This window comes from Eriocheir sinensis, chromosome 60 (genome assembly GCF_024679095.1).
Source record: "Eriocheir sinensis breed Jianghai 21 chromosome 60, ASM2467909v1, whole genome shotgun sequence".
NCBI lineage: Eukaryota > Metazoa > Arthropoda > Malacostraca > Decapoda > Varunidae > Eriocheir > Eriocheir sinensis.
In genome coordinates this window covers 9,639,969-9,649,968 of record NC_066568.1, presented here as the reverse complement: position 1 = coordinate 9,649,968, position 10,000 = coordinate 9,639,969, and the positions used below count along the sequence as shown (strand labels likewise).

At 42.9% G+C, this 10,000-nt stretch overlaps 2 protein-coding genes across 53 annotated transcripts in view; one reads left to right on the top strand and one right to left on the bottom strand.

Moving 5' to 3' along the window:
* The window catches only part of LOC126985907 (cilia- and flagella-associated protein 251-like), a 5,630-nt gene extending 3,304 nt beyond the window's left edge, over nucleotides 1–2,326 (top strand). For 2 of the 50 annotated variants that reach the window (XR_007739126.1, XM_050841459.1), the window contains one exon: nucleotides 1–2,326. This exon is cut by the window's left edge and continues 623 nt beyond it. The gene's annotated coding sequence lies outside the window, so the exon portion shown is untranslated. The other 48 variants (XR_007739170.1, XR_007739166.1, XR_007739161.1 and 45 more) reach the window with 48 other exon arrangements.
* A 403-nt stretch (nucleotides 2,327–2,729) lies between these two features.
* Nucleotides 2,730–10,000, bottom strand: part of LOC126985906 (uncharacterized protein CG3556-like) — a 31,745-nt gene continuing 24,474 nt past the window's right edge. For all 3 annotated transcript variants that reach the window (XM_050841456.1, XM_050841458.1, XM_050841457.1), the window contains exons 8-11: nucleotides 9,218–9,309; nucleotides 7,786–7,916; nucleotides 6,815–6,969; nucleotides 2,730–6,267 (exon numbers count right to left, since the gene is read on the bottom strand). In XM_050841456.1, the coding sequence (XP_050697413.1) occupies nucleotides 6,206–6,267; nucleotides 6,815–6,969; nucleotides 7,786–7,916; nucleotides 9,218–9,309 (440 nt within the window). In that variant the 3' untranslated portion in view covers nucleotides 2,730–6,205. The remainder of the gene's footprint in view (nucleotides 6,268–6,814; nucleotides 6,970–7,785; nucleotides 7,917–9,217; nucleotides 9,310–10,000) is intronic.

Below are 10,000 nucleotides of genomic sequence, written 5' to 3'. Positions count from 1 at the left end.
TTATAATGTAATCTAATATTATTAATTTTTATTATTCTCTATTTATTATTATTATTATTTTTATTATCATTATTACTATTTGTATTTCAGGCTAATGTTTACGTCTAATTATTTATCTTATATTTATCTTTATTTATTTATTTATTTATGTATATTAACTTTTTTTATGTGATCTCTATACGAATTTTCTTTTCTCTTATTTTTCTTTCTTTTTCTGCTTTTACTTTTCTTTCTAACTTTTCTTCCTTTTTTCCTTCGTCTAATTTCCATTTTCTTCCTTTGTCCTTCTGTTTTCCTTTTCCTTTTTCGTCTAATTACCATTTTCTTTCTTTCTCATTTATTTTTTTCTTATTTTTTTTACATTTATCGTCTCGCTCGCCTCCACGTTCATGCTTCATTGGTTGTGCCTTGCCTTTAAGCTGCTGTGATTGGTTAAGAACGCGATATTACGTCATAGTTTTAGCTCTAAGTGAAATCTAGCTCTATTTTGATTGGCTAGCTTGTATGGTAACGCTATGCTGCTCTGTGATTGGCTGAAACACGATGACGTCACAGTCTGCTCCTTACGTGAAGCCTAAGATCTTAATTTCGATTCGTTGCCAGAGAGACGCTATGCTGCATTGTGATTGGCTGAAACTCTCTGTGACGTCACTATCTGCTCCTTACGTGAAGCCTAAGATCTTAATTTCAATTCGTTGCCAGAGAGACGCTATGCTGCATTGTGATTGGCTGAAACTCTCTGTGACGTCACTATCTGCTCCTTACGTGAAGCCTAAGATCTTAATTTCAATTGGTTTGTTGCCAGAGACACGCTATGCTGCATTGTGATTGGCTGAAACATTCTATGACGTCACAATCTGGCCCTTACGTGTAGCTCATGACTTAATTTTGATACGCTAGCTTTCAGAATCACGCTTAGCTGTTTTCTGATTGGCTAGAACACGATAGTATGTCAACTTGTCAAGCCTGATTCTTTGTTTTGATTGGATGGCTGGGAGAAACACTATGCTGCTCTGTGATTGGCTAAGACATTAAGAGGTTATAAATCGAGCTGTGAACTTAATTATAATTGGTTGCCAGGCAGAGGCACGCTACACTGCTTTGTGATTGGCTAACAGGTTAATTGACTATGAATCGAGGCTTGATCTTGCTCTTGATTGGCAGTTGGTCCTTAATAAGCTGCTTTGTGATTGGCTAAAAGGTTAATTGACTATGAATCGAGGCTTGATCTTGCTCTTGATTGGCAGTTGGTCCTTAATAACCTGCTTTGTGATTGGCTAAAAGGTTAACTGACCATGAATCGAGCCTTGATCTTGCTCTTGATTGGCAGTTGGCTCTTAATAAGCTGCTTTGTGATTGGCTAAAAGGTTAACTGACTATGAATCGAGGCTTGATCTTACTCTTGATTGGCAGTTGGTCCTTAATAAGCTGCTTTGTGATTGGCTAACAGGTTAATTGACTATGAATCGAGGCTTGATCTTGCTCTTGATTGGCAGTTGGCTCTTAATAAGCTGCTTTGTGATTGGCTAAAAGGTTAACTGACTATGAATCGAGCCTTGATCTTGCTCTTGATTGGCAGTTGGTTCTTAATAAGCTGCTTTGTGATTGGCTAAAAGGTTAACTGACTATGAATCGAGCCTTGATCTTGCTCTTGATTGGCAGTTGGTCCTTAATAAGCTGCTTTGTGATTGGCTAACAGGTTAATTGACTATGAATCGAGGCTTGATCTTGCTCTTGATTGGCAGTTGGCTCTTAATAAGCTGCTTTGTGATTGGCTAAAAGGTCGAAAGGGTATAAATCCAACCTAGATCTTCATTTTGATTGGCTAAAACACGCCGCCCTTTAGAGTAGTGACATTACGTAATAGCTGTATTCTGATTGGCTGCCACATTCTAGCACCAAATTTTCCCTTAATTCTGATTGGCTGTCATATTCTAACTCCTATTCTTCCTTTAGTTATGATTGGCTTAGACACGCAGTTACTGTTTGGCCCTTTAGAGAAGTGACATTAATAGCTGTATTCTGATTGGCTGCCACATTCTAGCACCAAATTTTCCCTTAGTTCTGATTGGCTGTTACATTCTAGCTCTCATTTTTCCCTTAGTTTTGATTGGCTGGTTGGTCTTTCTTTCTCCGCCCAAGACAGACAATCAGGAGGAGTCCCGTCAAAGGTCCGACATATCACATTGCCTTAGTAACGATAACGATGACAATAACAATAGGTAATAATAAAAATAATAATAATAATAACAATAATGAATAATGATAATGAAGGGTATGATAAGAGGAAGAGGAGAAGAAGAATTAATAAATGAAATGAATATAATTGTGTTTGAATTTATCCGAGAGAGAGAGAGAGAGAGAGAGAGAGAGAGAGAGAGAGAGAGAGAGAGAGAGAGAGAGAGAGAGAGAGAGAGAGAGAAAATTTCCTACTGTTTCACCATACCACTACTACTACTACTACTACTACTACTACTACTACTACTACTACTACTATTACTACTACAAGGAAGGATTATAAGTGAAATAAGTGTTCATATATTTATAGTTTATTCTCTCTCTCTCTCTCTCTCTCTCTCTCTCTCAATCAATAACAGACAGACAGCAAAGAGTAACGAGAGAAACACACACACACACACACACACACACACACACACACACACACACACACACACACACACACACGAACACACACACATCATCAGGAAGCATTAGTGTAGTTTACAAGCTTATAATCTAAACAATATTTATTTTTATTTTATTTTTATACGAGACAAAATAAAGCTGTAATATTTTTTTCCTTTTCCTTAAGTTTACGCAAGGAGAACTTAAGTCAATATCGACCTTAAGTCCCTCTGGCCTTAAGTTAATGTTTGATTCTTACGCTTAATAGTAAACAGAGGACAACTCAAGTCCATATAGCTCAATCCTAAGTCATTCTCTTAAGTAAATGTTTATCTCGATCTTAAGTCACTATTCCCTTCAGTAAATATTTGATCTTAAAGTCGGCCTACACACCCCGGCCGACGACAAGGGCGGGGCTGGAGGCGGTCTGTGTGTGGAGCCTTTTTTTGGTGCGGTGCCGCCTGCCTGGGTGTGGCCGCCGCTGCATGGCCAGAGGTCTCGCCGTCACTAGTGTTGACAACATCTATTACACAGACACAGGTCCTTTTTTCATGCTGCACAATGCACACGAAGCAAGCCCCAACAAGTCGTGGTCAGGCCGGGCCCACGCGTGCTGTGTGGGGCGGCCTGGTGTGTGTGTGTGTGTGCTGGCCCTGGCCCTTGTCGTGGCCTCAGCGTGACTGGCCGCTGTACGTAAGTAAGTATTTGATCTTCACACTTAACATTACACAGAGGATAACTTAAGTCCACGTATTTCCATCTTAAGTTATTCTCTTCGCTAAATATTTGATCTTTACACAGTTTTTCGTTATTCGCTAAAGCCTTAATTCTACGTAAGGTTGTATAACGGTAATATTAACATTCTTCTTCTCGAGTTAAATGAATAATGAGATATAAATGTTCACAGTAATAATAATAATAATAATAACGATAATAATAGCGGTAGCCTAGAATATACATCAGTTTCCCCTTCATATATTTATCCCTGCATCACCATCACCCTTAAGCTAACGTTGAGGAGAATAAGAAGAGGTATTATACATATGGTCACTTCATACCCAGGAACTCACGCTTAGGGGTAGGTCAGCTGTCGCCTGTAGTTTCCTCGTAAGTAACTATTATAATCGGAGAAAGCGTTCAAGTCGTAGGCAGGAGGAAATACAGACGAAGGAAGGCTGCCCCAGAGGTTGCCAGCGGAAGGGATGAAAGAATTATGCTGCTGGTGAACTCTTGCATTAGTGATTTAGACGGCACAGGGATGAAAGCGCGAAAATGCTGGTGAACTCTTGCATAAGGGATTTAGACGGCACAGGGATGAAAGCGCGAAGATGCTGGTGAACTCTTGCATAAGGGATTTAGACGGCACAGGGATGAAAGCGCGAAGATGCTGGTGAACTCTTGCATAAGGGATTTAGACAGCATAGGGATGAAAGCGCGAAGATGCTGGTGAACTCTTGCATAAGGGATTTAGACAGCATAGGGATGAAAGCGCGAAGATGCTGGTGAACTCTTGCATAAGGGATTTAGACAGCATAGGGATGAAAGCGCGGAGATGCTGGTGAACTCTTGCATATGGGATTTAGACAACATACGTAGGAATGAAAGAGAAGGTGCAATAGTTAATCAGCATCTAGAGAGCATAGGGATGAAAGAGTAATGCTTGTGAACTCTTGCAGAAGGAATTGGGACAGCATAGGGATGAGCTAGAGTAGAATCTCGTGTGCTATTTGTGGCTTTGTATATATATGACATAACATTTCGCTAAACTCGTGATTCTGGCATGAGCTAAAACGCACACACACACACGCACACACACACACACACACACACACACACACACACACACACACACACACACACACACACACACACGCATAGACACACACGCGCGCATTCACATTTACAAGCGAACGAAAAAATTACAAAAAGAAAAGTGGAAAGGAAAAGAAAAATTATATATTCGATAGTCTAAATTCCTACCACTATATATATTTATATATTTTATTTTTTACAGTATATATATATCGTGTATGTATGTAAGTTTGGGCTCAAAGATTTAGAATACATATTTATACATAGAACCCTCTGTGTGGGAAGGACAGGGAAGGAAAAGAGAGGAAAGAAAAGAAAGAAAAGGAGAAGAGGAGGAAGGAAGAGGAAGGAAGGGAAGGGAAGGGAGGGTAAGGTAAGATAAGGGAAGGGAAGGGAAGGGAATGGAAGGGAAGGGAAGGAAAGGAAAGGGAAGGGAAGGGAATGGAATGGAAGGAAGAGGAAGGAAGGGAAGGGAAGGGAGGGTAAGGTAAGGGAAGGGAAGGGAATTGAATGGAAGGGAAGGGAAGGGAATAGAATGGAATGGAAGGGAAGGGAATAGAAGGGAAGGGAAGGGAAGGGAAGGGAATTGAATGGAAGGGAAGGGAGGGAAGGGAATAGAAGGGAAGGGAAGGGAAGGGAAGGGAAGGGAAGGGAAGGGAAGGGAAGGGACTGGGGCGATGGTTCCTATTAATAACTTATATTCTCTTTTATTATGCATTTTCTTTCTTTCTTTATTTATTTATTAAGTGTTTTTCCAAGCCATATTTCTTTCTTTTAGTTTACTCTCTCTCTCTCTCTCTCTCTCACTACTACTACTACTACTACTACTACTACTGTTATTACTTAGGCTTAAACTGACCCCAGCTTACGAGGAGAAGGAGGAGGAGAAGGAGGAGGAGGAGGAGGAGGAGTAGGAGAAGGAGGAGGAGGAGGAGGAGGAGGAGGAGGAGAGAGGAGAAAGAATTACAATATATTTTTCTTTGAGTGTGTGTGTGTGTGTGTGTGTGTGTGTGTGTGTGTGTGTGTGTGTGTGTGTTCGTATGTACGTAGATTATTACATTTCTATATATATAATTTTAGTTACATGCATATTCACTATGTATATAATTACTATTTATATATTATTATTATTATTACTATTATTATTATTATTATTATTATCATTATTATTATTATTATTATTATTATTATTATTATTATTATTATTATTACTATTATGTGCGTATATGTAGTCGTAGTCGTAGTAGTAGTAGTAGTAGTAGTAGTAGTAGTAGTAGTAGTAGATAGTTATTGTGTGTGTGTGTTTGTGTGTGTAGATTGGTAAGGCAGCTGTGTGTGTGTGTGTGTGTGTGTGTGTGTGTGTGTGTTTATATATGGTGAATGGATGACTGAGAAGAAGAGAAAGAAGAAGAAGAACAAAAGAAGGAGGAGGAGGAGGAGGAGGAGGAGGAAGAGAAAAAGAAGGGAAGGAATGAAAAGAGGATGGAAGGGGAAAACAATGAAGAAAAAAACAACAAAATATATTACAAAGAAAAGATGGAGTAGAAAGAAAAGGAGGAGGAGGAGGAAGAAGAGGAGGAGGAGGAGGAGGAAGCGGTGTTGGTGGTGGTGTTGACAGCGGTGTTGAAAATCTTACTGGTGGTGTTGGTAGTAGTAGTTGAAGCAGTAGTAACACCACACCAGTAGCAGTAGCAGTAGTAGTAGTAGTAGTAGTAGTAGTAGTAGTAGTGGTGGTGGTGGTGGTGATGGTGGTGATGGTGGTAGTGACTTATATTTGGTGATACCAGAACAACATTAAGTCACCATCCTTGATAATGGTCTCTTGAACACCTGTGGGAAGGGAAAATGATTAGGAAAGGTATACACACACACACACACACACACACACACACACACACACACACACACACACACACACACACATACATACATACATACAGACAGACAGACAATCTTTCGTTTCTGCTTCCATTTCTTTTCTTTCCTCCTCCTTTTTTCCATTTCTTATTTTCTTGTTTTCTTATTGTTGTTTTCTTGTTCTCTCCCTCTTGACTTCCCTCATCTTCATCCCTTCTCCCCTTCTTCCAATTGTCTTCCATTTTTTTCTTTCCTCCCTTCTTTTCTTCTTACTCTTTCATATTCTTCCTTTTCCTCTTTTCCTACAAACTTTTTCCCTCCTTCCCATCTCTTTTCTCTCCCTTATTCCTCTCTCTCTCTCCCTTATTCCTCTCTCTCTCTCTCTCTCTTTTCTTCCTTCATTTCTTCTTCCTCTCTTCTCTGTTTCCTTTCCTTCCCTTTACTCTCTTACCAACCTCTTCCCTTCCCCCCATCTTTCCTTCCTCTAACTCTCTCTCCCTCCTCTTCCTTCGTTCCGTACCTGTCCCCACCACGTATTTGTTGTCCGGCTTGGTCCCAGGCACTGGAGGCTCCGGCAGGCGATAGAGTAGCCAGTACCAGTAACCAAGTTTCTGCTCCTTCGCCCCGGCCAGCGTGTGAATGTACAGTCCGTTACCCCAGTGGGAGGCCGAGAACCTGGGGGAGAGGGAGAGAAGGTTAGGGGGGAAGGGAGGGGGAGGGAGAGATGGAATGAGAGAGAGAGGAAGGAGAGAAGGAGGGGAATGGGAGGGAAAGTGAGAGAAAAAGAGAGGGGGAGAGAGATTTTGGAACGGGAAGGAGAGAAAGGAAAGGGAGAGAGAGAGATGGAGAGAGAAGGTTAGGGAAGGGAAGAGATGGGATGGGAGGGAATGGTTAGAGAGGGAGAGAAGAGGGAGAGAGAAGAAAGGGGGAGGTAGAGAAGGAGATAAGAAGGGTTAGAGGAGGGAGGAGAGAGAGAAGATGGGAAGATTAGAGAGATTGAGGAACGAGAAGGAGAGGAAAAGGAGAAGAAAGGGAGATGGAGGGAAAGGAGAGAGGGAAAGGTTAAGGGGGAGAGAGAGAAGAGGGAAGAGAGAGAGAGAGAGAGAGAGAGAGAGAGAGAGAGAGAGAGAGAGAGAGAGAGAGAGAGAGAGAGAGAGAGAGAGAGAGAGAGAGAGAGAGAGAGAGAGAGAGAGAGAGAGAGAGAGAGAGAGAGAGAGAGAGAGAGAGAGAGAGAGAGAGAGAGAGAAATAGAAAAGGGAAGGAAAGATATTAATTAAGGTTATTTTGGTCTCCTCCTCCTCCTCCTCCTCCTCCTCCACGTCCTCTTCTTTCTTCTTTATCACAAACTCTCTCTCTATCTATTGTCCTTTTTTTTCCTTTCTTCTTTTTCTAAGCGCTATCTCTTTTCCTGGTCCTCCTCTTCCTATCTATCTTCTTCTTTCCCATCTGCTTCCTCACCCCCACCGTCACCCCCACGTCATCACAACTTACACGAATCTGTGGTCGAGTTCCGCCGCCTGTTTCATGACCTCCAGGAAGGTTGTGTTGACGGGCACGGTGAGGGTGAGGTTGTAGTTGAGGGTGGCGTTGTTGCCCTTCCAGATGATGTACGTCACCTGGATCTGGAAGGAAAGGGAAGGTGAGTAAGGGAAGGTAAGGTGAGGTGAGGTAAGGTTAGGGAAGGTAAGGTAAGGTAAGGTTAAGTTAGGTAAGGTTGGGTTTGGCGAGATTGTGTTAAATGGATTTGTAAGGGAAGGGAAGGGAAGGGAAGGGAAGGGAAGGGAAGGGAAGGTAAGGTGAGGTAAGGTTAAGTTAGGTAAGGTTGGTTTTGGCGAGGTTGTGTTAAATGGATTCGTAAGGGAAGGGAAGGGAAGGGAAGGGAAGGGAAGGGAAGGGAAGGTTAGGGAAGGTAAGGTGGGGTAAGGTTAAGTTAGGTAAGGTTGGGTTTGGCGAGATTGTGTTAAATGGATTCGTAAGGGAAGGGAAGGGAAGGGAGGGGAAGGGAAGGGAAGGGAAGGTTAGGGAAGGTTGGTTAGGTAAGGTTTAAGGAGGTTGTGTTAAATGGATCTGTAAGGGAAGGAAGGAAGGAAGGAAGGGAAGGGAAGGTTAGGGAAGGTAAGGTGGGGTAAGGTTAAGTTAGGTAAGGTTGGGTTTGGCGAGATTGTGTTAAATGGATTCGTAAGGGAAGGGAAGGGAAGGGAAGGTTAGGGAAGGTGGGGTGAGGTAAGGTTAAGTTAGGTAAGGTTGGGTTTAAGGAGATTGTTAAATGGATCTGTAAGGGAAGGAAGGAAGGAGAGGGCAGGGAAGGAAGGAAGGCAGGGAAGGAAGGGAAGGGCAGGTAAGGGAAAGGTAAGGCAAAGTTAAGTGAGGCAAGGTTAAGTTAGGTAAGGTTGGGTTTGGCGAGATTGTGTTAAATGGATTCGTAAGGGAAGGGAAGGGAAGGAAAGGGAAGGGAAGGGAAGGGAAGGGCAGGGAAGGGAAGGGAAGGGCAGGTAAGGGAAAGGTAAGGCAAAGTTAAGTGAGGCAAGGTTAAGTTAGGTAAGGTTGGGTTTGGCGAGATTGTGTTAAATGGATTCGTAAGGGAAGGGAAGGAAAGGAAAGGGAAAGAAAGGGAAGGGAAGGGAAGGTGAGTAAGTGCAGGTAAGGGAAAGGTAAGAGAAGGTCAAAACAAAAAGCTGCATATTTCCCTTAGAGAGTATTAAGGTCTATCTTAGTCTGAGAGAACCGAGTCGCCAGCAGATTCAGTAAGGAAGTTATTAAGATCAAATTCGGTGTCGTTGATGGAGATTATAAATTGCAGAGGGCCGAGAACTGAGCCTTGAGGAGCCCCACTAGTGCAGCTCCTCCTCTCTTCTTCCTCCTCCTCCTCCTCCTCTCTTCTTTCCCCTCCTCCTCCTCCTCCTCCTCCTCCTCCTGTGCTTACCTGCGGGTCTTGTGTGGTGTTGGTGAGCTCAGGTTGCGGCGGGAGGTCAGAGGGCACAGGGGGCGTGTCTTCGGGCATGTCATACGCGTCAACTGGAAGGGAGAGAAGGGAGTATTAAGGGAGGAGGAAGGAAAGGGAGAGAAGGGAGTATTAAGGGAGGAGGAAGGAAAGGGAGAGAAGGGGGGAGACAGGGAAGAGAACTGAGAAAGGAAGAAGAAAAGGGAAAGGAGAGGAAGGGAAGGGAAGTAAGAGAGAATGGAGAGAAGGAGGAGGAGGAGGAAAACAGAAGAGAATGAGAGGAATAAGAAATGAGGAGAATAGATTGTGTTTCTTTCTCTCTTTCTTTCTTTCTTTCTTTCTCTCTCTCTCTCTCACTCTCTCTTTCAACCTTTTTCTCTCTCCTTCTCTTTCTTTTCCTTCTATCTCTCTCTCTCTTCCTTCCTTCCTTCCTTTCCCTAAACTATCAACGTACACACACACACACACACACACACACACACACACACACACACACACACACACACACACACACGCACTCTGACTCACCCTTACCATGAAACTATAACAGAAATCAATACCTAGTCACTCATTGTATATTCATAGTATTCGTGTGAGCTATATATTAACATTGGCAGAAGGAGGAGGAGGAGGAGGAGGAGGAGGAGGAGGAGGAGGAAGGGGGGGATGGAAGGGTAGGGAAGGGAAGGGAAGAGAGAGAAATGAGGTTTGGGAGGAGGAGGAGGAGGAGGAGAAGGAGGAGGAAGGGGGGGATGGAAGGGTAGG